This window comes from Pyrenophora tritici-repentis, chromosome 6 (assembly GCF_003171515.1).
Source record: "Pyrenophora tritici-repentis strain M4 chromosome 6, whole genome shotgun sequence".
NCBI lineage: Eukaryota > Fungi > Ascomycota > Dothideomycetes > Pleosporales > Pleosporaceae > Pyrenophora > Pyrenophora tritici-repentis.
The window spans coordinates 2,308,662-2,334,920 of NC_089395.1; the positions used below are offsets into that span (position 1 = coordinate 2,308,662).

Genomic DNA, 26,259 nt, shown 5'->3' on the forward strand with positions numbered 1-26,259 from the left:
TTTGTCGTCTGATCTTGTTGGGGTGGCTCGTTGGCTGAACTGGCTCGTTGGGTGCGCACGGACTGTAACGTGTCCGTGCGCGTGATGCGCGGATTCGCGTGATGCGCGGGGAACACCATATCCACTACTTCAAAAATGAAGCTATTAAGCCACGTATATAAGCTGTTATTATACGAATTTATAGAGGGGGAGTAATTAGATGCTTGCGATCAACTTGTACTATCTATATTTTGATGGGAGGTTGACGTTGCGGCCACGTGATGTGAGCTTTGATGGAGGAGCTGGAGGCTCTTCTTGAACTTGAGCACCAGCGCGAGCAGCCTCAACGCGTTTTTGACGCTTGTTGTTCGATGAGGTAGCTGCTGAAGCTCTCCTCTTTCCCTTTTGGGGTAGTTGTATAGCTTTAGCAGCGTCTCTCTCCTCCTTCTGGCGCGCGCGTTCAGCTGCTTTCTCAGCTCGCTCAAGCTCCCTCATCTCCTTGAGTCTCTGCCTCTCCACACGCCTCTCCTCGAGCTCATCTTGACGCTGCAGTCGAGCCTCCTCGCGCTGCTTCTTGGACCGTGCTTTTTGGAGTTTCTCCTCCGTCTCATCTCGCTCCCGTACTGCTTCTCTAGCTCGAGCCTCACGCAGCTTGCGAGGAGACCAGAAGACAGAGCCACCGTGATACTCCTGGCGCTGTTGAAGGTCAAGAGCTTTGCCCTTCTTCCTGTGCTTCTTTTTATGTTGAAGAGCCTCCTTTAAGCCCTCGTTCTCATGCTTTAAAAGCTCATACTGCACAGAGAGATGGTGAACGCTTGAGCGCAGCTTTCTTGCCTCATACTGATGGCTATCATTAACAGCAGCTCGTACTAGCCGATCGAGCTTTCTCCAGTCATGATCAGAGAGCCCTGACGATGAGCTTCTCTCAGCTTCTGGCGTGCTAGCAAATCTACGAAGGATAACGTTGGCATCCATCGGCCAGATCCCAGTGGCTTCGAAGGCCTTCAATATGAGGCTCTCTGTGAAGGAGGATATCCAGGCGCTCCAGAAGAGCGGGAAGAAGTCCCCTTTCTTGATTGGAATAAGGCCTTGAGCCTTATGGAGATGGTTAGTGAGCTCGTTAGAGTAGGCTTGAGAGAGTGGCTTGAACAGCACTACATCTAGCGGCTGGAGCGTATGGGTCGAATGGGGAGGAAGGATCATGAGGAGGATCCTATGGCGATCGCAGTACTTAATAAACTCCATCGTGAGGTGAGATCCATGGCCATCAAGGATGAGCAATCTCCATCTACCTGATCGTTGCTTTGTAGAGCGATCAAACACCTGCTCCAGCCAAGCTAGGCCTACGTTATCATTTGACCAGCCTGTTGGAGATGATGAGACAAAGACCTCATGTTCTCCTGCCTTGATATCTTCTACCCAACTCGATCGTATAGCTCCATTTTTAGCTGCGTAGATAAGGGCTGGAGGCAGCGAGCTCCCATCAGCGCAGCAGCAGGCCAGGACTGTCAGAAACTCGCGTGATCCATCCTGGAGAGATGCTCGAACCTCCTTCTTCTCCCATTGACGCCTGCTGAATATCCTCTTACTTCTGCCTATCAAGCCAATTAAGAAGCCCTTCTCATCCATATTGTATATATCTCGAGCCTCTAGGTGATATTCGGTGATCTTTCGATGCAGCAGCTCGAAGTAGAGTCTATACTTTGACTCAGAATCAGCCAGGTGGCGCGTACGATCCATGGCGCTGGTCCACTTTGAGATGAGATGGATCTCGTGTCGGTTGATGAAGCGAGTAACCCAGCTCTCGCTGAGCTGCTGATGGGCTACTTCTGATGAGAAATTCCTGATCATCTCTCGTGTAGGAGGAATGCCTCGCTTTGTGAGCTTTTCGATATATCTCACAAGCTCTAGCTCTTGTTGTGGGTTGAGTTTCTGCTGGTTGAAGTTCTTGTCTCTTTCTGAGCTTGTCTGGCCCTGGTGCCTTCGGGTCAACGTAGATCTCACAACACCATGCTTAGCAGCAATTTTAGTATACGAGAACTGTTCTCCTGGCTCTAGATTTTCAATATCTTCAATCGCAGCTTGAATTGGGTCCATATTGGTGGAGTTAACGTGTGTTGAAGGTGAAGGGGTTTGACGTGTTTTGGTGTTCCCCGCGCATCACGCGAATCCGCGCATCACGCGCACGGACACGTTACAGTAGTAAGCGATCTATGTAACCTCACGCCGTGCATAGCATGCTCTATCCTATATTTTCTACTACTATTAGCCTTGTATACTACGCTTTTAGTGTCGCTTTTTTACTTAGACCTTCGTCCTACACTTCTTATTGTTACTATACTCTCGTACTACGAGCAGCGCGTTAAAGCGTACGAGGCGGTAGACTACAACGCGCACAATAAGGCGCCTAAGGACCATCTCGCCATTAACTTACGTGCCGCGTGGGCTAAAATCAGCGAGTATTACGACAAGTTAGACGACTCGCCGGCGTACTACGCTGCTACAATACTCTATCCGTACTACAAAACGTACTGTGACACTGTCTGGAGCGATAAACCTGAGTAGCTCATCGCTAATAACTGCAACTTTCGCGCCCTTTAGCATCTATATAGCGCCTCACCGCGCAAGGTGAGGCGCCCTAAGGTCCTTACGAGCGACATGGACGACGCGATTGACGGCCTTATTAACCCTAGCGCCTCCATCAACAACACTATAGACGACGACGAGTTCGAGCGGTGGAAGCGTAGCGAGCCGCGCGCGGAGAAGGGTAGCAATCACGCAAACAACCCTATTAAATACTGGGTAGAGCTACGCGATCGCTACCCTAACCTTAGCAAGCTCGCGCTCGACGTACTCTCTATCCCAGCCTTAAGCTGCGAGTGTGAGCGCCTGTTTAGTGAGCTTGGCGACCTCCTCGAGCCGCGTCGCCGCGCTATAAAACCGCAACTTCTGGCGGCTACACAGTGCGTAAGACGGTGGCAAAGAGCCGGCTTAGGCGACTCCGAGGTCGCGGCTAAGTCGACGACGACGGACGACGAGATAGAGCTTTTGTACGACCTTAGTAGCTGGGGTGGCGACTATCACGAGACTTAATACTAAGAAATTTTATAGTATAGACTATCAAGCTATCAAGTCAAGCCTCAAGCAAGCTACCTATCTCAGCTTGATTATGTGATCAAGTCAAGCTGCTCACCATCTCATCAAGCTTCACTCGAGCCAGTCAGCCGGCTTGACTTGACTTGCTTGTTGGAAAGTCTGGTGTTGTGAGGCTGGAGAAGATGATCATGGCAGATTGCAACGAGCCGCTTCCACTTCGCTTCGATTCGGTCCGCCAGAACGCAGAATTAGAACACGAACGACAACCACACCCACGGTCCACGGTCTAAGCTTTGGGATGTCCTTGCGATACGAATCTCACCAACTCAACTCTTTGCATGCCGAGCTACTGCGGGTAGGACTATAATAAGGAACAAACTACAGGGTATTACGAGATAAGTCAATACGCCATCGTATCGTCCCATCCTCGTCTCTGAACCAGCCAATTCGCGTCAAGACCTTGTCCTCCTTGATTATGGTGTCCATGCCCTTTTCTCTAATCACTGCGAGTAGACGTTCGCTACCAGCGATGAGAACCAGCACGTCGGCAATGCATTCCACATTCCGCATCATTCCGCCATAGTACCTTCTTTGTACAGATGCGAGAATGATGATGGTGATGATGAGCCATATCAAAATACTTGTGGCTAGCCAAAAGGCGACAGGATTCATCGTGAGCACTTCAACCCGGGTGGTTGTTGTAGCTGTCGTTGTGGCACTAGTATTACGGACGATGTCCTGAAACTTTGGAGCTACAGAGCCGTCAGGAGTGTATTGAGTCGGCATGTCGCGCATTGGGGTATTGACTTTGAGGTCCATGCCCCTGGGTTGATAAACGTTGCCGCCATGCTCGCGAGATAGGTTGTTGCTGGCAAAGTGCTGGAAGAAGGTTGAAAAGATCTTTTGGGATGTTTGAGCTAAGACTTCAGGATCCAGTAGGGCGGTGGGGCTAAATCCTACTTGTGCATAAGCGGCGTAGGACATGAAATCGAGGTTGAGGCCTGTTGTGTTGTCTTGCATGTTGAAGACCTTGTCCCGTAGACTTTCTCCCAAAGAGCTGCTTTGATAGCTGCCATTAGGAGCCTCCAAGCCAGCGAGAATGATATCTGCGGCGTTCAAGATTGATTTCATGAAGAATGACCCGTAGCTTTATGCTATGTTAGATGGCACAAATTCTATGTCTAGAGCTCAACTCACCTTATGGTAACATCGAAATTGTAAACATAGCTCGGCCTACTGCCATTCCGGTAATTCGAAGTGTACGAACCGTTGTATCGACCGTCTTCAGAGAAATTACGCCATTGGAATGCATCAGACCAAGCCACATCTTCTCGAAGAGGAGTATCAAGAATGCGATGATGCTGTACTACACCCGTACTAGGCTCGACCGTAACTTCCGCTCGGCTTGATTCAAAGGTGGGCATGCAATTCAATGCTTGTATAGCAGGTGGCTCGGAAAAGTAGAGCATTTCGATGGGTGGCTCCGTTGTCCTTTCGAAATCTATGGGGCCTCGTATCCATTGGACTGTAAAATTCCCGGTGGTACTAATCAGGGTAGAAGTGTTACCATAAAGAGAATATCTTCCCGACCAATCCTCCGTCCAATAAGCAATTATGGATGAATTATCCGGTGCGTTTTCCGTGATATCAGCGCAGCATTGTGCTGAATCCGCTCGAGCAGTGAGGTAAATTGTGTAATTGCCGTCCCGAACCAGTTTCTTTGGCATGTAGTATTTATGTAATCCGGTGAAGTTGTTCATTGCCGAACTTTCGTTCTGCACATCAGACCAAAGGGCTATATTGCTGGGCCAGTCAACGGCACTGCAGTACAAACGAGCGCGAATTGCAGATGTCTGTACTGTCAGATTTTTCAACGGACGATTGTCTCCAAAGACATCTGAAACGGATACAGGCACAAAGCTCCAATCATCTTGACTCCATTCTGTAACGGTTTGGGCCATGCCAAGACCTATTCTGGTACAAGTTGGGTACTGCTCTCGCTACCACACTTCGTACATCCCACATTCATATATATAGCTGCCCTCCTTCATAGCTACTCCGACAATGCAATCCCCCTCTTCCTCGTTCCCACCGCTACAGTTATGAGCCCGGCTTGCCGTTAATCGACTGCATTCACATCCCGCTTTAGTTAAGACTTACTGTTATAATTAGTCTAACAGTAGACGTCTATCTTAACGACAGCAGTTATCATCAGCTATCGCCATGGCTACGATGAATAGTGATCTTCTGATCACGAAGACGACGGTGATTCTCGATCAACCGTCAGATTGGCAGAAGTGGATCTTCCTGCGCAAAGATAGCGCGCAGCGGAACGATCTATGGGCGTACGTTAACCCTAACGTTGCGACAGAAACAGTACTCAAGCTCGAAGATGAGAAGCCTGCGAAGAAAGAAGCAGGAGTTTTCTACGGACGAGGCCGAACGGCCGGCATGGTTTACGACCTCGAGCATCTCGATGAGCACGAATACCGGAAGTACTCAGCCTGGTACACTAGTTACCAGAAGGAACTAACAAAGTTCGAAAAGAAAGAACTCGCTTTAAGGCAGTTCAACAGCGAGATCGCGACAACGATCTCAGAGCGTCGACTTCATTGGATCATGAATCTAGATACGCCGCACGCACGATTGAGGAAACTCAAGAACCAGCTCTGTCCATCGACAGCAGAGCGAGAGACTCAGCTACTCTCGCAATACCTGGCGCTTCGCAAGATGCCAAAGCGCGCCAACATTGAATCCTGGCTTGATAGCTGGGAGGAGCTCCTTGAGCTTATGGCCGCGGCTGAGATGGCAGAAGTGAAGGGTACAAGGGCACAGCGGGACTTTCTCGACTCGGTGCAATCGACTGATGATTCATGGGCTACATCACAAAGGATTAGCATGATCGCAAAGCAAGAGGAAGGAGAGTCCTTCTTACCAGCGGTTGATCTTGTGGGGCGATTTCGACTATACTATCGGCAAACGAAACCAGTGGCTTCAACGCTGGGAACCTTTGCGGCGTTAGGCGACCCACAGGAAATATCACAGGATACTGATAAGTTTCGAAAGATTAACTGCCTGTGTGGAGAGAAGCATCGCTTTATTGATTGTCCGTACGTCAACTCAGCAAAGCGTAGCTCTGGATGGAAGGCGGATTCAGATATGAAGAAGAAATTCGATACTATCCGAAGCAGAGGCGAAGGCAGCAGAATCTCAGCTGTATTAAGATCAGTAGAAGCAAAGCTCGCTAAGCAAGCTCAGCAGAGTAAGCCTCAGTCAGCTGCCTTTGACGATGGAAGCACGAAAAGTGGTCGAAGCTCAAATGCTTGTCTCCAAGTAGAGGCTACTCAGCAGTCTCCATCGCTGCTAACGCGATGGATACTCGACCCAGGATCGAACCTTCACGTGTCTAATCATCGAAATTCGACTTGGCGTAAGCTTGCAGATGCTAACGCCCATGACGAGATCTTAGCTGGAGGTCAGCGTATTCCGATCAAGGAATGGGGTGAGGTTGAGATCATGATCAACACGCCTCACGGAACATCCCAAATTAAGCTTACTTGGGTAGCGTATATCCCGAGCTTCTTTACCTCTCTTGTCGCTCTCTCACGATGCCGTACGATGGGAATTGAGTTCGACTCAGGTCGAGACTGCCTATACCAGAAGTCGCCAAAGAACGTCGTGTGTAAGCTTAGTCCCGAAGGAGGGCATTGGCTGATGGATTCGGACGAAAATGAGAGACCGCGTGTAGAAGACCTGCAGTCTACGAGTGTAGCAGAGTCTACAAGTGTAGCAGAGTCTGTTAATGCAGCAGAAAAGAGAAGGATTCAAGCGGTGAAACCATCGTACGCTGATCGACGACCGCTTGAGCTAACGGCGGAGGAAGCCCATGAGATTTGGGGCCACCCGAGCGCTAAGGTTATCTCAAAGCTCGAGCAGGGTGTCGATGGTGTAAAGATTAAAGAAGGCACAATAGCGCCAACTTGGGAGACCTGTACGACATGTATTGAAGCAAAGCTTCATAAGTTCAAGAGCCGAAGGCCTCCGCGAGAACCAGCCACCCGACCATTCGAAAGATTGGCTATCGATCTCGTACAGCTGCGTGAGACAGGCGAGCGCTGCTATAACGGTGACGTTTGGCTATTCCATGCGGTGTGCCAGAATTGCAAGCTTCACCTAGCCGCATGCCTACCAAACAAGTCAGCACCAATGCTCTTAACGGCAGTCGAGCGCTTGCTAGCACGAATTAAGACTCAGTATGGTGTCAAGGTTCGTGCAGTGAAAATCGACGGCGAGCGAGGATACAGCCTACTACATCAGCTCTTTCTTAACCGAGGTATTGAGATTGAAACAAGAGCTCCGTACACTGAGGAGCAGAACGGCCTCATCGAGCGCGCTGGCTCAACAATAATCGTCCGAGCTCGCGCAATCCGAATTGGATCCGGTCTGCCCAAGGAGCTGGCCAACGAGTGCGTCATGACCGCAGTATATCTACTCAATCGAACACCAGTCGAGTCTCTTGGCTGGAAGACGCCTTATGAAGTCGCAGGTGGACACAAGCCTTCGATGGCTCACCTAAGCAAGATAGGCGCACAGGCGTACTACCTCAACACCAAGCTGAAGCGTGGCGACAAGATGGAGTCTCGAGCGCTTATCGGCCACTTAGTTGGATACGATTCCACCAACATTTTCAGGATATGGCTCCCAGAGTCACACACTGTTATCCGCACCCGAGACGTCGTATTTCGTCCGAATACAAGATACGATGGCAGAACAGTCTACGCAGATTTGAGGGTGGCACGTACAGTAAAGACAGTACTTGATATCGCCGACTACGAAGGCGAGATAGAGGAACTAGAGATTAGTGAGCTTCTAGAGCTCGCTGCTCCGCTTGGTTTGCATGGCACTGAGATCCTAGAAGAGGATGAAGCACATAATCAGTTGATAGAAGAGCTATTACAGCAGTCAGCGAAAGGGGATCAGAGCCTACCAACGCCTGAGGGCACACCTGCAAGATCGATTGACCCAGGAGGATTATCAGTCTCGCCCGATGCGAGAGGAAGGAGAAGTAGGGCCGCGAGCGTTGAAGAAGAGATTAGCTTGCCAAAGGGCTACGAGCCAGTGCAAGCACAGTCCGCAACAATCAATTAAGTGGGTCCTAGAAGGTTCAGATTGGATTGATTGATTACCGCTTTAAGCCTAGTAGTTACCTATAGGAGTTTAAGCCCTACCTAGATAGGTAAGTGGGTCTAGGAGAGTGACCGGATTGAATTGATTGTTGCGGAGTCTAAGTGCAAGGGGGTCAAGAGGCGCCGAATCGTCGCGAAAACAACGCGCCAAGGCGGACGGATCCTGCCATTACGTCAGATAACATCGTTGCCGGTAAACGTACTAGAGGCAGCGCTCATGCGGCGTATCTCTCCACTTTCGCAGTAACATATCTATCGACCTTTGCCTCAGCAATCAATCCGGTTAAAGCACGAGAGCTTCACGAGCCTAAGAAGGTTCGCCTCCATCGAGACCATCTTCCACCTCCACCGAAACGTTGGTCAGATCTCGAACGCCATCCGTTTGGCAACCGTTTCAAGCTTGCAGCACAAGCTGAAATGGACGATATAGTAAGAAAGGGCTGTTTCAAGCCAGAAGCTCACGAAGAAGGCGTCGCCGAGGGTGAGATACTGCCGCTAATGTGGGTGTTTACCTACAAATTCGATGAAGACGGCTATCTCACGAAGTTCAAGGCACGCTTAGTTGTAAGAGGCGACTTACAACAGATATACGAGGACACATATGCGGCTACACTAGCAGCTCGGATCTTCCGATTCCTTGTTGCTCTAATGGCTGCCTTTGGCCTAAAGGCCTTCCAGTATGATGTACTGAATGCGTTTCTAAACGCAAAAGTCGACCGTAAGATCTACGTACAGACACCAGAAAGTTACGTTGATCAATTTGGTCCGCTACTACGGTTGTGGCGAGCCTTGTATGGTCTGAAGGAAGCGCCGCTGTTATGGTACAACGATCTCTGCACTTCACTGCGGAAGATGGGACTTAAGCCAGTGCCAGGCATCCCATGTTTGTTTACAAACGAAAAGCTTATTGTCTTCTTCTACGTTGACGATATTGTGGTTCTGGTTCGACCAGAAGATCTCGCAGCTCATGAAGAGTTTGAGCGTGCGCTTAAGGATCGATACGAGATACGTTGCTTAGGTAAGCTTGGTTGGTTCTTAGGCATCCGCGTCGTACGCGATGAAGAGCAAGGGAAAGTTTGGCTGTTACAGGACTCATTTGTCGACAAGGTCGCTGCCAACTTCAAACTGCAGAAGAAATCCGGACGATACCCAGCAACTCCGCTGAATGAGGGGCTAGGCCCGAGTGATGAAGAACCAAACGCCGAGCTTACGAAGGAGTTTCAGAGCCTTACTGGCTCACTAGCATTCATCTCATGTATCACTAGACCGGACGTTGCGAAAGCGCACTCAGTGCTCGCACAGCATCTTCAGAATCCAAACCAAAAGCATCTCGCTGCCGCCAAACACGTTTGGGAGTACCTGATTGGTACTCAGTACTACGCTATCTGCGCTACAGCACTTCGAACCGAGAGTGCGTCGTATATCACAGAGGGTGAAGCAAATGAGGCAGGAGTGGAACCGTTGTTCTTTGGTGCCTCTGATGCTGCCTTTGCCGACAATCTCGAGACGCGCAGAAGCTCGCATGGCTTTATGTTCAAGCTATACGGGATGCCGATTGACTGGAAGGCTACAGTGCAACGCTCAGTCACAAAGTCAACTACTGAAGCAGAGCTGATGGCTCTCTCTATTGCAGGGGCTGAGATGGAGTGGTGGCAACGCGCGTTCAAGAACGTTAAGTTTGAGCTCGAGTTCACACCACAGCTCTTGTGTGATAACACAGCCACGGTTGGTATCGTTACTAAGAGAGAAGATCGGCTTCAGACAAAGCTTCGTCATGTGGATACTCATCAGATGTGGCTCCGCCAGGAAGTCGAGCAGAAGCGAATACAGGTCAATTGGGTGCCTACAGATCAGATGCCCGCAGATGGTTTGACCAAGGTACTACCTCGTCAAAAGCATGAGAGTTTTGTCAAGCAATTAGGGCTTGAAGATATCCGGAGTATTATTACTCCAAGAGAAAATAAGGAAGCAGAGAAGGGAGTTAAGCTTTCAGCGTGGAACTAGAGTATTTTTTTATTTATTTCCGTTATTTTCACATCTCTAGTTATGGTCAGCTACTTGCTGAGAGCCGTATCTGAGAGGGTGTGTAACGGTTTGGGCCATGCCAAGACCTATTCTGGTACAAGTTGGGTACTGCTCTCGCTACCACACTTCGTACATCCCACATTCATATATATAGCTGCCCTCCTTCATAGCTACTCCGACAATGCAATCCCCCTCTTCCTCGTTCCCACCGCTACACATTCTGGTTGCGAGCCCTTTAGTGCAGTCTGTAGCATGGCCGTGTACATCCAGTCTGTGTCCAACTCATAGAGGCTGTCAGCCACTATATTTCCGAATTCGTCTGCAGATCTTTCTCCGGTGATATTGTAGTCATATTTCCAGAGAGATTGCTCCGTGGTCAATAATACTTGTCGGACGAATGGGAGATTGCGCAGCTCCAAGGTTTGGGGAACCTCCGAAACACTGACCAAGAAGCTGTTGCCCGAGTTGAAGAGAGCAGACATGGCTATTGTGACTGAATTGCAGATTTTAGTTGCTGCTCCAGTTTAGTATGGAAACGTGTACTTACGGACTTGAAGTAGAAATGTCGTTGCTGTGATGAGCGATAGCAGCCAATTTCGATTTTGTAGAGCTTTGAATGACGCGAACAGCCAAAATGATGATGCGTAGGACAGTGCTATTCCCTGAGAAGGGCGTTTGGCACCATGCTGCATGCTAATGTAAGGCTGCACCATCCTACAAGTGGTATCGACGGACTCCCACCAGAGCGCGATAATGATAGCAAGCAAAGTTGGAATGATAGCGAAGGGCGATATCGTATTCACTCTGCCAAGCACCTTGACATTGGCGCGATAAGTGAAAAAGTCTTGATAAAGTTCTGACTTTTGCGCGTATCTGTGAAGCACCGTGATTCCTACAAGAAGACAAAGTGCATAAAGGCTGAGCAAAGCCAGATTTCGTAGTCTCAGCACTGGTAGTATAGGCGTGGCGTCATCAGATGGTGATCTTGTCTTTTCTGCTGTATGTCAGTGAATACCTCAATCATTCAGCGAGTACGTACCTTCATGGCTGACCCGGATAGAAGCTTCGATTTCGTCGAGACTCCCATCTCTAGAATAGAAGGTTCGATCTGCAAGCTCTTCTTTCAACACCTTTCTTGCAGCCAGGTCAAGTTTTGCGAACTTGCTTAACGTGGTTGCGTTGCCGCTACCCCAAACACTTATACCAAGAACTGTACTTGGATCTTGGTATATGTTCAGATTGCGTTTCGCTTGACTTACCCAAAGAACGGTCAGAAGGGAAAATGATGATATGAGTAACATTGCACATATAGTCGAGGCGGCTTGTCCACTGACTAGGACTTTCCGGACATATTCGAATCGATGGCCAGTCGTACGGTGCTCTTCTAAGATCTTCATGCTTTGGAAAGAACCACCAACAACTTCAGCGACGAATCGACGTCTCAATAGAGCAGCGATCATAGGCAAATCAGGATCGGCCATCATCTTTGAAACATCGAAATCATATGCTGCACCTAACATTGCAGCATAACCCCCCACTATAACATGGTCTGAGGGGCCCGAGGGCCTTTGAGGTGCAAACTGACTCCACTCAACATCTGTGTAAATCTTACTTAGCGCGAGTAAGTTGCTGATGGTGGAAGGGATTGGCGTGCTCATTTGTTGGAAAAGGTCCTCCTCGAATTCGACAGCCAAGGTTCCTAATGCAGATGTGGCACGGACTGGCATGGTAGCCATACTGTATTCCGAGTGGCATGCATATGCGAGCATGGTCATGTTTTCCAGAAATCTGTCGATCGTTGTAGTGAGTGGAGAGTACCACCATGGAGTGCTCATCATAATAACTTCAGTCTCCTGACAATCTTCGTTCAGTCGAAGAGTAGCATTGCGTAAGTAAGAATCGCCCAACATTATTTCGTCGATGTCGCTCCAGGTAACCCAAGTACTTGCGAATTGGAGGGAGGGTTCATCTTTTTCGACTATGTTGCGCGTCACGTTGACAGTGACGTTCAACTGACAACCGTGGCTGGAGTCTAGAAGGACAAAAGCTGCATACAGTGTATCCTCTAACCTTGATTCTTGGTCATCGTGCGCGTGTCTGAGATAGATGTCCTTCTTTTTCATGCTTAGTTTGGTACAAACTAGATCGTTGTGGAAAATGGTTGTGTCTGCCTCCCAGGTTCCCGAATTCGACACGCGAGAGTCCCAAGGTGAGCCAGAATCGTTTGGGTTCTCCGGCCAAAACGGCAAGATAACAAAACCGTCAGTGATCCAGGGGGAAGTACTGTAACCTTGGAACATGGCGCTCATAGTTTGAAGATATGTATTTCTCTCAGACCGAGGGCGTAGCGTTGCTCCGTTCGGCATTGTCAGTTGTACAACCGCTTCAGAGCTTTTCTGCTGCACCTCTTTCGATCTCAGTAGCGCAGCAGACATAGGCGAGATTCCAAGTATGGCGAGGATATAGATGCTCGACGAAAGAATCATGACCCAATTCCATGATCCGCCATTCCTTCTCTTCTGAAAGCCTTGTGCAAGAGTTGTCCACCACGGCTTCGTTGTCTCCAGTATAGTATAACGAGCAACTGGAGTACGTTCGCTTGCTTTTGACATTCTTGCAAAAGGATCTGTCATTTTGACAGCACCGAAAACCATTGCAATCAACTGTCTGTAAAAAACAGCAACCAATGTAGGTATGAACGTCCAGCCCGGTATTGCCGAATCCTCCGTACACAACCCGTTGCTCTTATGGGAATACTGATGCAACACGAGTATAACGGCGACGCAGGTGATGGAATACCCGGCGAGGATGATGATGAAGTACCAGCGGAGCGTGAAAGGCATCCATTGTGGGTCTGCATTTGTGTTAAAATGATTGGTGCAAATAAAGCGACATGAGAACTTGCGTTTGTCGGCAGGCTCCACGACGCTTGTACTAGAATTGTTAGAGACCGTTGCGCGATAGGATCGGATACTGTTCGTTCTGGAGTGCACTGGTGACGTTGATGGTAGCAGTTTCCGAGTTTCCGCCTCAGCGCGGTCTACCTCATGACGGCGGTTTACTCCGACTTGAAGCTCGACGCCTACTTGAGACTCCACTCCAAGCTCAGAGGATCCTCTGTTATTCTCCATGATCTTTTGAATGATGCAAGCGCTTGGGACGATTGTCGTTAGACGGTATCTAGCCCTGTGGGGATGTTGGCTCGGGGCTCTCTGTAATCGTGAACTTGCTACGTCGTTGTAGTCTTTTGAAGTCTTTAGGAAAGCCGAAACGTGTCGTAGAACAACTGAGGCTGAAGAAGTCGGAACAACACATTACCTGAACTTCTCTTGGTTTCACTCTGTGAGCAGGTACGACCGGGCAATTTTTGCGGCCTGTACTCAGCATGCTGCCAGACATTGTATTCTGGTTGTAGTGCTACAGCGGGACTTTGCAAGCTAGATCGCTTCCAAGAGCGGATTTATCGAGCGAGCGATGGTATAAGCGCAATATCTCAACCAATCTAACCTGCGAGCGTGCCTCGAAACCTATACCCACCTCATAAGCACAGCGCTCTGTGTCTATCCAGGTAGTTGTTTCTTCGTCGAGTAGGGCGTAGCTAACACATAGCCTTCCAAGGCTACCTGATAACGAGCTGAAATCAAAGGTAACACACGATAACCAGAACTGTGTACAGATTTACTAGTACGAACTTTTGCGGCGTAGTGAGGCTACACCGCATAGGCGCTTCTAAGGGAGTCGTCTACCTAAGCGTCTCTAGGCTGAGAGTTAGTAATGCGATTTGATAGCCGATAACACCTCTTACTACATACAGAAAAGATAAGGGTAGACTATCAAACTTCAATCAACCTTGTCTCTAGAGAGAAATCGTATACTCTTTACATGTCAATCATCAACCTTGCTTCTTACCATTGTACCTTGCGGTACAACAGAATAGAGCACTTGGCGAGCATTTCATTAGCTTAACCCGAATTATACATCATTGATACTCTCTACATCATACTCCTCCACTATTATTAATATCGATCCTTCGCCTATCTGCGGACCTCAACATTGAACTCCCTGGTTCAGATCTCCAGAGAATCGCATGCTGGGAATATTCGCGCTTCAGTGGCTCTGGAATTACTAAATCTCTGTTCTGCTAGTCCTTTGGCTTCATCTAGTGATATTAGTTGTTTAGCGAGTATTTTTTATCAATCACGCTCTTCTAAAAAGTAGAGATACTCCTTTTCTCCAATCATTTCCATCGCATATGCCCCATCCAGCCCAGGACATCTCTGCTGACGCATACACGGCAACTCCTTTCCCCACCCATTTGCGTTGGACGTGGCATGATCGGCCAGAGATGTCACTGCTAACACAGTGCATTGAATTTTTTTACCTTGGACGTCGCTTTGTTAGATAGGTAAGCACAACCGAGCTGGGATCTCTCTGCTGACCATACGTTAGGAATACGAGACCACCAACACAGCTCATCGCCCCACTTTCCATAAAACCGCTAGTATGATAATCAAGCATGCTGATCATGTGCTTAATTTCTTAGACAAGCGCTGGAGTGATGGCCAAGGGAGGAGGATCGTGGCAGGTAAGACATTTTGTTGTTAAAAACCCTCCTTGTGGAATTTTCTGCCTGTACACATTCACCACCTCCTACTTCATCCTTACCCCCCCTACCCCCCAATTCCAAAGAAAAGCACACATAGTCTTTCCCAACCATACCGTCTATCCGATGCGCACTACAACTGCCATTTTCGGCGGCCTCATCTGGCTCGCCCTTGCCTCTTTCTCAAATGCCGACTGCCACTGCTGCACTTTTGGCGGTCCAGACAAAGCAATCTGCAATAACAATAACGACGAATGCTGGTTCGGTGGCCCTGATAAATACGGGCATGGGCCAGCTCAAGGAGGGCATGGTTTCTGTTTTCTCGGTAAAATGACCTGCTGCAATCATCCGGATTACTCCCACGTTTCGTGCTACGATGGGCCGTGTAAATGAAATCAATACAGACAGCTGTATGTATGTATCAACTAGCCTACCGATGACCTTACTGATCTGGAATTAGTCGATGGGTTCCGCGATAGGGTGGCCGTGGAAAAGGATTGTCGATAAACACCCAGAGATGCGGCAGAGGGGAGGGATCGCGAGAGGGTCTGGATAATCTTGTCATGGCGGAATAGTGGCGTCTGCTGTGATGGTTTGGAATCCTTGGGTGGCGGTTTACTATATGTCCGAATTTTGCTGCATCGTTCCCTATGGGGTTAGGATATTCTTTTGCGTCGGGGAGTGGTCGGATAATGTATCAGGCTCTGTTAATCGTGTATCACATCCGGCTCTGAGGACCATCGCATATTTTGTTACCATCGAATTCATCTTTTACAACACATCCAACCCTTACATTAATCCCCAAAAAACCTACAATTCAATGGCTTCCTGCGCCTCCTTCACGATACCTCCCCAAGCCGCCTTGGCAGGCGAAAAGTAGGCCTCGAATACGTCCTTTAGAACCTTGTCGCCCAAATCCATGTGTCCACCCTTTGTAGTCTTGAAATGCAGACCGCCCTTCTGGTCCAACTTCTTGAGCCCAATCCAGTCCTCTTTGTAGATGTCGCGATCCCTCAGGTCTGTGACCTCATTTGAGGTAGTGTTTGTGTATGCGAACCAGCCGCTTTCCTTTGGTATGACCGTCGTATCGTCCTCGAACACGTACATGACGAAGTTGTCGAGCGCAGCGAGGTTCTTAGCATAGGTTACGTTCTTCAGTACGCGCTCGTTGTTGATATCGGCGAGGAAGTTTGAGGATTCGAGGTATTCGTCTGTAGGCTCGCCCGTTGTTTCGTCGGTGGCCTTGAAGTACTGGGCTGGGACGAGATGGCCTTGGACCCATGTGCCCCAGGTATTGGCTTTTAGTAGGCCAATGTAGCCTTTGCATAGCCAGTCTCCATCCTTGCAGATTTGGTATTTCGCGATGCCGTTGTGCTGGCTGCCAAACGTCACCAGATTCTTGACCTTTACTCGCTCTCCACAACGTTCGATCATTCCGCGCAGGAATTGTCCGCCTTGTGAGAAACCCAGGGCATTGAGGGCTGGTGCTTTGGAGAGGACTTCATGCTCTGCGATGTCGTCGCAGACCTTCGCGATCTGCTCTGTGACATTGCCTAAGAACGTCGCCGTCCGGTCACTCCCGGCATCTTCATCAATGTGGATGTAGTATACATAGGTTCCCGGGTTTGTCTCGTTTGCGAGTTCACCGACGCTACGAAGACCGTCTGCCTGGTAGTTGTCGCCTAGGCCATGCCATATGAGCAAAGGAAGAGGCTTGGACTCGGTACGGGCGGAAGTTGCGGCCAGAGTCTGTGTTACGAGAAGCAAAGTCGAGAGCGGTAGAAGATGAAGCATTTTGGCGAATATGGAGGGAATGTGGAGGTTGTAAGATTGCGAGGCGCAAGTCAGTAATGGACGAGGCGCGAGGCGATCTACGCGTTGGATGACGTTGGCATCGCGACTAGGCAGGTATGATCTGTAGATGGTCAAAGCGTCCTTCACGTACAATCGTCAGGTATCACGATTCGCAAGCGATGTAGGGTGCAACGTGTTGGCGTACAGGCAGAAGATACATTTACTACAAACTACAACATGGTGTATTGCCATGTTATCCAATAAATTTTGAACACCCTAACGCCGTGCCATGCATGGATGCTTTTCAGAAGCTTTAGCCAGCAATCAACGGAGTCTGCACCGACTCAAGAGCAGCCTGCTTCATTGCTTTCCTTTTCTCTTTGCTGATCGAGCTCTTCTTTTCCGTCTTCTTGTTCCTCTTCGCTTCTCGGTTTGCCTGTTTCACTGCAAGCGTCTCATCATCTAGGATTTCTTCTTCCCACTCTTCCCACTTGCGCTTGCGTTCTGCAGACCTGCCCTTTGCGCCCTCAGCGAGCGTGCCTTGGTATGGTCCGTCGCGGACTTGGTCTTGATCGACCCAGAGCTCCTCAGCCAGCCAAATAGGCAACGCTTTCGTCGCAGGGCCCTTGATGTGCAAGCTACGAACATTGCGCCAGCCTTGACCGACGTGCTTGTTGACAACTTCGGAAACGACTGCGGCGGTATTTTGGACGATTTGCTCGGGTGTCATGGAGAGGTTGGCGACCTTGATCGAAGTGTTTGCCGACGGGCTCATGCTGAGGTAGGTTGAGCTCAGAGCAGATTCGATTTCCTTTGCGACGCCCTGCGCCGATCCCACTATGTTTTGCGGCTCTTTTGAATCCTTCTTTGCGCTCTTGTCGATGTATGCGCCGGCAGTGAGACGAATAGGAATAGGGCGCTTGGACTTGCTTTTGTAGAAAACCTTGCCCAAGAACTCTGCGACGATTTTGATGATGCGATCGTCGACCAGAAAGACGTCGTATTCGGCAAGAAGTGCGCGCTTCTGCTCAAAGGCCTTGTATCGCTTCTTCAGCTTTTCCACACCGAGCACACGCTGTACCTTTTCGCGGAGGGCGGCTGGGAAAGCGCCGGAAGCCACAAGGTCCTTGTATGCTCTTTGGGGATCTTTGGTGAAGATGCATATCCGGACATCGTTGGCGATGATGGGGTGTGGTAGCTTGCTGGGAATCGTCAGTGGTGTAGGAGGCTACGATACGGGGCAAACCAACATGGCTACAGGCTTCAAGCTCTTGGTGTTGCCAATCTGCTTCTTCGTCGACAGGCTGAGGAAGATGGGCTCGTCCACCTCTTCCGGCTCGTCCTCATCAGCTGCCAGACTCTTTACTGGCGCACTCTCCTTCTTCTCTTCAACATGTTTCTTCATGTGCGCAACGAGCGCCTTGGCCGCGCGCTCGACCTGCGACGGGTCCAATTGGTAGGGTGTACCATTTGTCGGCTTGGTGGTAAGAGGCGCCTCGGTCGCCTTTTCGGCCTTCTTGGTCAGCGTCTTTGATTTGGCCATTGTGAAATATTGAACTAGTGCAGTCGGCTTCTTTGCTTGTCGCTGGCTAGACCCTGATCTCAACTTTCGAACTTTTTGCCCGGCAAAATACTTTCTCCGAAGTTCCGGGCTAGGTGCGGGGCACGCTCGGCTCGATTAGGAAGCCAGATGCATCTTTCGCACCCAATCATCGCGTCGCAGCCCCCAAGCACACGACAGGACATGCGATGCCAATGCCACCAGCCGGCGAAGATCAAACTCTTCCCTTAATTGCACATGCAAACTGTCGCATCGCTGCAGTGCCGCACAATCAGCAGGCGGACGTGCTACTCGAGATGGTACATATGCAGTCATTCCGCGTGCGTCATGACATAATCTGTGCAAACGTCCATTCACCCATTGAAACCCTCTTTTCACCAGAGCATCCATCCAAAGACTCGAAAAGTGTAAAAGTTCAACAATCAGGTATTTACTTTTACATGCTCAGGCACAGATTGCTTCACCACCCATCCTTGCCGTCCCGTTTTGAGCGAGGCGAAACCTCGTCACCGTGCGCTCGCCTGGCCATCTTTCCCACTCGACGCGTCGATACCGCTGTTCGCGTCAGCTCCACTTTGGTTGCGGGAACGTTTGGGTTTGGTGGTAGCCGCGTCGATTGCTGCACGAAGATTTTCTTTTCACTTGCGTGACGTTGCCATTTGTCTGCAAGTATACCTAGCAGGGTGGGTCAAATACATGATTGTGCATCAAGGCACAGCACCGTTACTGACGCCTTGTTGGAATGTGTATTGTGCATATTGCCATAGACGCCCACCTCTCACAAAGCATACAATGGAGCTTCGCGTAGTCGGTTGTTGGAAAAGGGCGGTATTGGAGGCTGGAGATTGCAACCCTTGGTGTGGATGTGATCAGCCCAGCGCATACATATTACCAATAAATATGGGCTGAACGTGGGCTCAGCTGCAGCGTAGGGGCTGGGTCTGCAAAGAAAATCAAGTTAATGACGCCGCCGCCCGGCGGTATGCATATACTAGGCGTGATGTTTGTGCTCGAGCCCGAGGCTTGCGGACTGAATTGCGGACTGAATCATAGCCGGGAAGAGTCTTGTTTGAGGCAATTCTAGACAGGAAGCGCCGTAAAGTTCAAGGCATGCAAGAGTCCTGGCAATAAGACGAGGCTCGGGCTATCGGGAATGCAATACTAGTCGGCCAACCAGTGGCTACGAGGGAGAGAATGCGTGGTGAATTCCGGCCCTGGTGCTCCATAAGGCCCTAGCTCCTGCGCGCTACCCACACCCGCGTTCGCGACCTCTCCCACGACCGTGTTCGTGACCGTGTAGATTCGCAATTGACCTCATGGCATCCTCATCTTAACCTACGTCTTTCTTTTTCAACCCACACTGCCCCTATCTCTGTGTGTTGAACGACGTTCGCTTGTCTAGCCGCCGGCTCGTATATCTGCTACGAGACACGTCCACTCTACCCTCACAGCGGCCTCATCACGCCTTCGTCTCGCGTTCGGGCTACCTCAGCAGGCAGACGAGATGGCCATGTCTCCCAGCAAGAAGTTGCAGCGCTCTCCTATCGAGTCGACCGAGCCGCTGCCGGAGCCGGCTACAAGGCCGACACCAACACTACTACCGGCCTTTGGCGAAGATGGCGTCTTCTCTTCATCACCCTTTCCGCGTCCCGCATCGATAAAACGCAAGTTTGAAGACGACTCGCCCACGTTTCCCAAGCAGCTTAAGTACTATCCAACTCCCCAGCCCACGTCGTCGACCAACATTATTTCCTCGTCGCCCCGCCATGCCCGGCCGGGCTTCGAGCACACGTTTTCTGCCCTGTCAGAGAGGACCCCACTGGGTGCCGTGCCCACTGTGGACCTGCCAGCCGACGGCGAGATTGTGCGCATGGGACGTAGTTCAAACGCCTCGGATTACCAGCTGTCTACCAACCGCCTGATCTCACGCATCCACGTCCAAGCCGCCTACCACGCGCCAAGCCCGCTCTATCCCCATGGTTACATCGAGGTTGAATGTCTGGGATGGAACGGAGCTAAGATCCACTGCAGAGGACGTATCTTTGACCTGGCCAAGGGCGATGTCTACACATCGGAGAACCCAGAGACGGCCATCATGCTGGATGTGCAGGACACCCGTGTCATGATTGCCTGGCCTACCGTCCCCACCTCAAAGTTCTCCTGGGACTCGGAAGAAGAGGGCATGGCCACCCCCACCCATAACCGTGTTCTGGAAGCCTTGGACTCTAGCCCTCCTGTCGTCCCGCGTTCACCCATTTCGAGCCCGATCCGCCCTCACGTCTTCGCCGGTCTTGGCACTACCATCCAAACGGGAAACGTCCAAGTATTCGAAGATGCCGACGCCGGCGAAGTCAGCCCCAGTGTCGACAGCCCTGATTCCGTCAATGGAACTTTTATCCGTCCGGCTATTCCCTCAAAGACCAGCCACGACGCTCGTCCCATCGACCCCAAGGCCAGCTTCAACTTTGCTGCCGATGACTTCTCCGATAACGACGAAGAGAACGACCCTGCCGTACACTCGTTCGGTCCCTTTGGCCAGAACCTGCTCAACGGTCTTGCCTCGTTCAACGCATCGACGCCAGTTCAGTCCAACACCCCACTCAACCGTGCACCTTTGCTGTCGCCCTCACCCACCAAACGCCGCTGCATCGAGCCCATCCGCTTCAAGGAATCACCGATCAAGAACCATGTCATCAACCAGTTGGCATTCTCGCGTATCCACTCTCAACCCTTGTCTGCTATTCACAGCAACCTCCCGGCCGAACTGAAGGCGTGCATTGCAAAGGGTACAGATGGCAAAAACAAAGAGGGAAACGGTGACTCTACACCTCTCCCCGAGCTGTCCAGGGAAGACTTGAAGAGGATTCTAGACGACACTCCTTGCGTCGGCGAAATCCCTCGTGCCGGCAAGGACGCTGCTGGTCAGCCACTCGAAAACGAGTTCTACTACGTACCGGAGATGGACTCTAACCAGATGAGGCGGGAGACCATTACCGCTGGCACACGCAGCACGGGACTGCGTTCTGTCAGGAAGACTCACAAGGTATGTAGCACGACGGCTTCGCTTTCGTCCAGACCCTTATACTAACAAGTACCAGCAATACTACTGGAAGAAGCCTCGCGCCTGAGCATCCCTTCATGTGTATCGTATGACCAGCGACATCCCCACACTGTCTCAGTCCAACCTGTCCCCCGTCATCGCGCCGTCGCAGCCTAACGACCCCGGAACAACGAACTGCAGCGTCTACCGTTCCCACAACCCGCCAACGCAACACCGACGTCTGCGATACCCCACACACCGATTTGAATCCACCACCTCAATTTGTTTATTTGATCCCATTCATGCATAGCGAGGCGTTACGATACCAATTACCTTTTTTTCCTGCGGCCTCAACGTCACGCAAACCCCTGGAGTTTCGGACGTTCCGCCATTATGTCTTTTTGTTTTCGGTTCTCAAGGACGGACATGTACACCGATCTGTCATCCTTGACAACCCTTTCCTGGACACAACACATATACAACCAGTCCAGGATATTTCACACTTTCCCAATTCTTTTCTGCTGGTGGGAAAGATGTTTCGTTTTGGGCAATCATCTGGGATGCTCACCATGACATCTGTTTTTTGATACGACAAATCCTCTTACGTCGTTCTCGAAATCCTGTCACGTTTCTGTTTTTGGTTTATTTACGCTTTTGCTGAGAAGATCACACACTTATGTCGCTCATGTGTTGGATCCAGCTCCCCCGATTTTGCACTTGTTTATCCCCGTTGAACGAAGATTGGAACTCGCTATTGTTTATGTCGGTCTTTGCCATGTGCAATCCCGACTCTTACATGATGGGCGCGACGATGAGGAAGGCTGCTACGTCATTTGTTTATGGTGGTTGGAAGAGAAGGAAAAAAAATCTGCGTTTGCTTCTTCTATCTGATTTTAGTCGCTTTTGTTACGTTGTTGCTGCTTCTTCCTCTTCTTTCGATTGTTTCTTGTTCAATACCCAGCGATATCCCCCTCACCCACCCCCCAAAATGAAAGCTTTATAAAACCGATGAGAATGCTTGTTTGTATGTAAAGTGCTACCTGTACAAGTGTATGTACCTCGTTTGCACGGATTTCAAAATCATTTAGATTTGGGAAATTGAAATGATAAGTTTTGCTTCTTCACCAATGCCAACAACCAGGAACAAAATCCGGATGACCGATGACGTAATGGTGAATACGATTATGACGCGCTCTCACGTGACCCCTGCACCCTCAAAGAGAGACACCAGACCATCCATCACACACACATGGTTCAACAAAGCACTCGCACTGGTTGGTGTTTGATTGATTCCATTTCACTCTACATGCCTGGATCCCCATTCATAAAGTCTCTCGATACTGGGAGAGACAAAAGACAAGCACGCCATTGAACATGATGCCATGTGGTGCCGTGGAATAAGAAAGGTAGTAGTGAAGCCTGCCCTCAGTTTCCCCATCGCATGCACCAAACGTCGCATTTCGTTTCCCACCGAGCCCGAACAAGGCTCTCTGCTTTCGCCAGACGCCGACGTGAGCGAGTCGTCTATTTGAGCTTCTTCTTGGGGCGGAGCTGGTTGGTGTGGCCGCACTTCTTCTTGCGCTGCGGTGGTTGTTAGCGGGGGCATCTCAGTGTTTCACGTCCATGCGGTGACGTACGCAGTTGACGGCCCTCGGTGGCAGGCGTGCGTAGCACTTGCGGCAGATCATCTTGTCGCAGTTGTACTTGGAGGCAAGCGCCTTGAGCGAGGGCTCGATGATGCCACCACGGAGACGGAGGACCAAGTGGAGGGTAGACTCCTTCTGGATGTTGTAGTCGGACAGGGTGCGGCCATCCTCGAGTTGCTTGCCGGCGAAGATCAGGCGCTGCTGGTCCGGGGGAATGCCCTCCTTGTCCTGGATCTTGGACTTGACATTGTCTGTCCCAATCTGTCAGCCCAAACGTCCTTTTTCCATCAACACCACCGCTTTTCGCGCCATGCGTCTTGTCTTGCCGCCGCGCCAGAGGGCATGCGTACCGATCGTGTCAGAGGTTTCACACTCCAATGTTATAGTTTTGCCGGTGACTCCCTTTTGTTAGCTGTTATCGGTATAGATGGGGGTTGTGGACAACGTACGAGTCTTCACGAAGATCTGCATGGTTGCGGTGTTGCTGGATCCTGGTGTCGAAGTTCGTCGGTTGACGAGGAAGGCGTAGAAACGAATTGGCAGTGTGGGCGTCCGAGCGTCGCCGGTTAGCCCGTTAGCGGTTAGCGCCGACGCTGCCCCTCACGTGCGACACTCGCCGTTTGCTCGGTCAGCTGGTTGTAGATGGTCACATCATTAGACAAGTCATGGTAGTCATGGTGGGTCAAGAGTGTTTTGCATGTCTATTTGAATTCACTGCCATATCAAGCTCATTTTCTCTCTCAGGCTCATGCGCCTTCTTTTACCTCGTCCATCTTTTCCTCGGTAGATAGCACCGCCATCAAAAGCTCGGGCATAGGCACCCCCGCCAGCCTCGCAGCTTTCTCGTAGAGCATTCTTGTCACTTCGGGGAGGTCTTCCTCGTACTCCCACGTCGGGTACTTCTTGCCCTCTTTCGGGGCGCCTGTAGTGTTCTTCATGCCTCCGATAACCGCCTGCAACACGTCCTCTTGGCTGGTCTCCGTGGTCTCCGTTGTCTCCATTGTCTTCCTCCATACGCCCCAGTCCATGACCACCGCTGTTTTCTCGTCCGCCTCCCCATAACGCTCGTAGCCATCGAGCGGATGGAGCATTTTGACGCATATCAGGATGCAGCTGACCAGCTGTGCTTCAGGAAGCTGATGTATTTCCAGCCATCTGTTCTTGGGATCCGGAGCAAAATCATACCCAATCATCTCGCCTAACCGTCTGGTCGCATCGTATATATCGAGAGGCAGGGCGAGCTCTTTGAGGTAGCGGTGCAGGAGCAGCGGTACGTTTAGGGCCGGCCATACGATGCCGTAATCTGTGCTGTAGCTTCTTTGCAGGTCTGTGATCGTCTGGTACAATCGGTTGTAGCGAAGCGGCCTTGGGTGTAAGACGGCAATGTAGTTGGAAGGCAGACGTTTTCTCATATTGAGGGGCAGTAGCCCAGCGGCTTTACGGTATGGCAACAATTCATTGGTGACCCATGCATACATGTCGCCTGGTGTGACCGGCAAGCGCAGCGTGATGAAACCGAGGTAGCATAATGCTACACAGTGGCGAATTCGAGGTGTATTAGATGACTTCCTCTCTCTCTTAGGCTTTGTAGTGAGATCCTCTTCGTTGGTGTTGTCTTCGTCGTCAGCCTCGTTGTCAGCCTCCGTATCACTGGCTTCCTCTTGAGGTTCTTCGCCGGGATCAACTTGACCGAGACCAAGTGCCCAGAGGTCTCTAACAACAGTTTCAAGTTCCTGTGGAAATCCTTGGTCCTTTACTAAAAACCGGATATGATGTCGCAGAATAAGCTGGACACACTCCAGGTAGAGTTCATTGGCCTTTGGGCCTTCGAAAATCTTGGGGGCTGTCGTAACATCGTCGTCAACATCCTTCTTTTTGAATCGTAGTTCACGGGCTGCAGTGTCATCTTCTTCGCGATCTTCGTTCAATTCCATGAGACCAGGTTGTTGGTGTCCTTGTTGGCAGTAGCGGTACCCGTCGCCGCCATCCTCATACCGCCTTGAGCGACAGTTGTCAATACCGCAAACCGGGCCTTTCATCGTTGAGAGTAGGCTTTGATGGCTTTGCGTGCTTTCATCAGAACATGGACGGGTGAAGACAATTTCAAGCCGACAGCCTTTTACTGTAAATGTGCAGAGTTATAAAGTGAACATGACGTCCACCTAGAGTAGAAGTGACTGTTTGCTCATCTGACTAGCGCGAAAACGGAACTTTTGACTAGCGCGAAAACGAAAAACACAGTCACCAAACGCTGCCAATTGGACACTTGAATGGTCGTAACTTCATCGCCCTTTTATTCATTGCCGTAAGCGTGAGGAATATATCTAGAAGGGGAAGTTTGTGATACGCTTCCCACACATTGCAATGCAAAGAAGCCAAACCCATCCGAAGAACGTCAAGCAGTGGTAGCCTAGTGCAACTTCGCATGCGAGAATACTACGCTTGTCACAGGGCTGTAACTTTGCACGGAATATGCAAAGAGTGTCGCAATGCCCCTAGCCTTCTGTCTGCACTCCACGCCTTGCTTCTTGCTAAACAGTTTAAGACTTGGGGGCCTCCTTGGCATCAATTGCAGCCTCCTCACCCATGGCAGTAAGGACAATGACGTCTGGCGACATGTTAGGATTGTACACGGAAACGATTCCAGACGCAACTTACTAGTGTCCTTGCCCTCCTCGGTAAACAACTTGTTGATCTTGTCGCCAACTTCACCATCAGGGACCTTGACGTCGTCCTTGGTGGTGCCGTCATCAGTCATGAGGGAGAGGAAACCGTCGTCGGAAACGTCGAGCTAGGTGAATTAGCCATGGTTGCGCGTGTGTCATGGTGGGCGACCTACGAGCGAGTACTCCTGACGCCTGACGTTGGGCACGTCCATGTTGTGGGTGGACGGGCAGAGTTCTTCCATCTTCTTGCTGGTGAAGATGTCGATGGCGACCAAATGGACCTTGGCGTGACCGTGCTTTCCCGTCTTGGACGTGGTCATTTCTACGATCTTGCAGGGGCGTTGCTTGATGCAGACGAAGCCGTTCTTCCTCAGAGCAGAGCACTGCATGGGGTAGGTGAGGGAAGCACCAGCATCGGCGCTGTCGAAGGTGTGCTCATGCTGTAGATTGGCGAGTTAGTATGGGGCGAATTCTAGGGAGGAAAGGGGACAGGAACGGGGCGCAAATGCTCAGAGTGCGTGGCGCAACTGGCGACAGACAGCGCGACGATGGGTGGGGTAAGAGCACATGCGGGGCGGGGTGCGAGAGGGGGAGGGACGTACCTGCGCGTCGTTGTCCGCCATGGTGTTGAATGAAAGTTGGGTGCGACGGGGGAGGAAGAGG

At 50.6% G+C, this 26,259-nt stretch overlaps 13 protein-coding genes across 13 annotated transcripts; 5 read left to right on the forward strand and 8 right to left on the reverse strand.

Moving 5' to 3' along the window:
- Positions 1-219: 219 nt before the first annotated feature.
- Positions 220-2,076, reverse strand: PtrM4_121010 (uncharacterized protein; the record flags this gene model as incomplete). The annotated part of the gene is made up of 1 exon (XM_066108450.1): positions 220-2,076. The coding sequence occupies one exon, from the start codon at positions 2,074-2,076 to the stop codon at positions 220-222; it is 1,857 nt and encodes a 618-aa protein (XP_065961635.1).
- Positions 2,077-2,637: 561 nt separating this feature from the next.
- Positions 2,638-3,072, forward strand: PtrM4_121020 (Dimer-Tnp-hAT domain containing protein; the record flags this gene model as incomplete). Its single annotated transcript, XM_066108451.1, has 1 exon — positions 2,638-3,072. One exon carries the CDS (start codon positions 2,638-2,640, stop codon positions 3,070-3,072), a length of 435 nt encoding a protein of 144 aa, XP_065961636.1.
- Positions 3,073-3,707: 635 nt separating this feature from the next.
- Positions 3,708-4,544, reverse strand: PtrM4_121030 (uncharacterized protein; the record flags this gene model as incomplete). Its single annotated transcript, XM_066108452.1, has 3 exons — positions 3,708-3,715; positions 3,804-4,222; positions 4,273-4,544. 3 exons carry the CDS (start codon positions 4,542-4,544, stop codon positions 3,708-3,710), a joined length of 699 nt encoding a protein of 232 aa, XP_065961637.1.
- A 754-nt stretch (positions 4,545-5,298) lies between these two features.
- On the forward strand, positions 5,299-8,223 carry PtrM4_121040 (uncharacterized protein; the record flags this gene model as incomplete). The annotated part of the gene is made up of 1 exon (XM_066108453.1): positions 5,299-8,223. One exon carries the CDS (start codon positions 5,299-5,301, stop codon positions 8,221-8,223), a length of 2,925 nt encoding a protein of 974 aa, XP_065961638.1.
- A 455-nt stretch (positions 8,224-8,678) lies between these two features.
- Positions 8,679-10,265, forward strand: PtrM4_121050 (uncharacterized protein; the record flags this gene model as incomplete). The annotated part of the gene is made up of 1 exon (XM_066108454.1): positions 8,679-10,265. The coding sequence occupies one exon, from the start codon at positions 8,679-8,681 to the stop codon at positions 10,263-10,265; it is 1,587 nt and encodes a 528-aa protein (XP_065961639.1).
- A 191-nt stretch (positions 10,266-10,456) lies between these two features.
- PtrM4_121060 (DUF3433 domain containing protein) lies at positions 10,457-13,417 on the reverse strand (the record flags this gene model as incomplete). The annotated part of the gene is made up of 3 exons (XM_066108455.1): positions 10,457-10,779; positions 10,834-11,280; positions 11,326-13,417. The coding sequence occupies 3 exons, from the start codon at positions 13,415-13,417 to the stop codon at positions 10,457-10,459; spliced, it is 2,862 nt and encodes a 953-aa protein (XP_065961640.1).
- Positions 13,418-15,015: 1,598 nt separating this feature from the next.
- PtrM4_121070 (uncharacterized protein) lies at positions 15,016-15,282 on the forward strand (the record flags this gene model as incomplete). The annotated part of the gene is made up of 1 exon (XM_066108456.1): positions 15,016-15,282. The coding sequence occupies one exon, from the start codon at positions 15,016-15,018 to the stop codon at positions 15,280-15,282; it is 267 nt and encodes an 88-aa protein (XP_065961641.1).
- Positions 15,283-15,699: 417 nt separating this feature from the next.
- On the reverse strand, positions 15,700-16,683 carry PtrM4_121080 (palmitoyl-protein thioesterase 1 precursor; the record flags this gene model as incomplete). Its single annotated transcript, XM_001935375.2, has 1 exon — positions 15,700-16,683. One exon carries the CDS (start codon positions 16,681-16,683, stop codon positions 15,700-15,702), a length of 984 nt encoding a protein of 327 aa, XP_001935410.1.
- Positions 16,684-17,911: 1,228 nt separating this feature from the next.
- On the reverse strand, positions 17,912-18,226 carry PtrM4_121090 (TT-ORF1 multi-domain protein; the record flags this gene model as incomplete). Its single annotated transcript, XM_001935376.2, has 1 exon — positions 17,912-18,226. One exon carries the CDS (start codon positions 18,224-18,226, stop codon positions 17,912-17,914), a length of 315 nt encoding a protein of 104 aa, XP_001935411.2.
- Positions 18,227-19,748: 1,522 nt separating this feature from the next.
- On the forward strand, positions 19,749-21,372 carry PtrM4_121100 (Tymo-45kd-70kd multi-domain protein; the record flags this gene model as incomplete). Its single annotated transcript, XM_001935377.1, has 2 exons — positions 19,749-21,287; positions 21,343-21,372. The coding sequence occupies 2 exons, from the start codon at positions 19,749-19,751 to the stop codon at positions 21,370-21,372; spliced, it is 1,569 nt and encodes a 522-aa protein (XP_001935412.1).
- A 1,436-nt stretch (positions 21,373-22,808) lies between these two features.
- On the reverse strand, positions 22,809-23,401 carry PtrM4_121110 (ubiquitin-60S ribosomal protein L40 fusion protein; the record flags this gene model as incomplete). Its single annotated transcript, XM_001935378.2, has 4 exons — positions 22,809-22,865; positions 22,922-23,181; positions 23,281-23,328; positions 23,380-23,401. 4 exons carry the CDS (start codon positions 23,399-23,401, stop codon positions 22,809-22,811), a joined length of 387 nt encoding a protein of 128 aa, XP_001935413.1.
- A 275-nt stretch (positions 23,402-23,676) lies between these two features.
- On the reverse strand, positions 23,677-24,969 carry PtrM4_121120 (uncharacterized protein; the record flags this gene model as incomplete). Its single annotated transcript, XM_001935379.1, has 1 exon — positions 23,677-24,969. One exon carries the CDS (start codon positions 24,967-24,969, stop codon positions 23,677-23,679), a length of 1,293 nt encoding a protein of 430 aa, XP_001935414.1.
- A 501-nt stretch (positions 24,970-25,470) lies between these two features.
- PtrM4_121130 (Efp, Translation elongation factor P (EF-P)-translation initiation factor 5A (eIF-5A)) lies at positions 25,471-26,219 on the reverse strand (the record flags this gene model as incomplete). Its single annotated transcript, XM_001935380.2, has 4 exons — positions 25,471-25,538; positions 25,589-25,721; positions 25,770-26,036; positions 26,199-26,219. The coding sequence occupies 4 exons, from the start codon at positions 26,217-26,219 to the stop codon at positions 25,471-25,473; spliced, it is 489 nt and encodes a 162-aa protein (XP_001935415.1).
- Between the last annotated feature and the right edge of the window lie 40 nt (positions 26,220-26,259).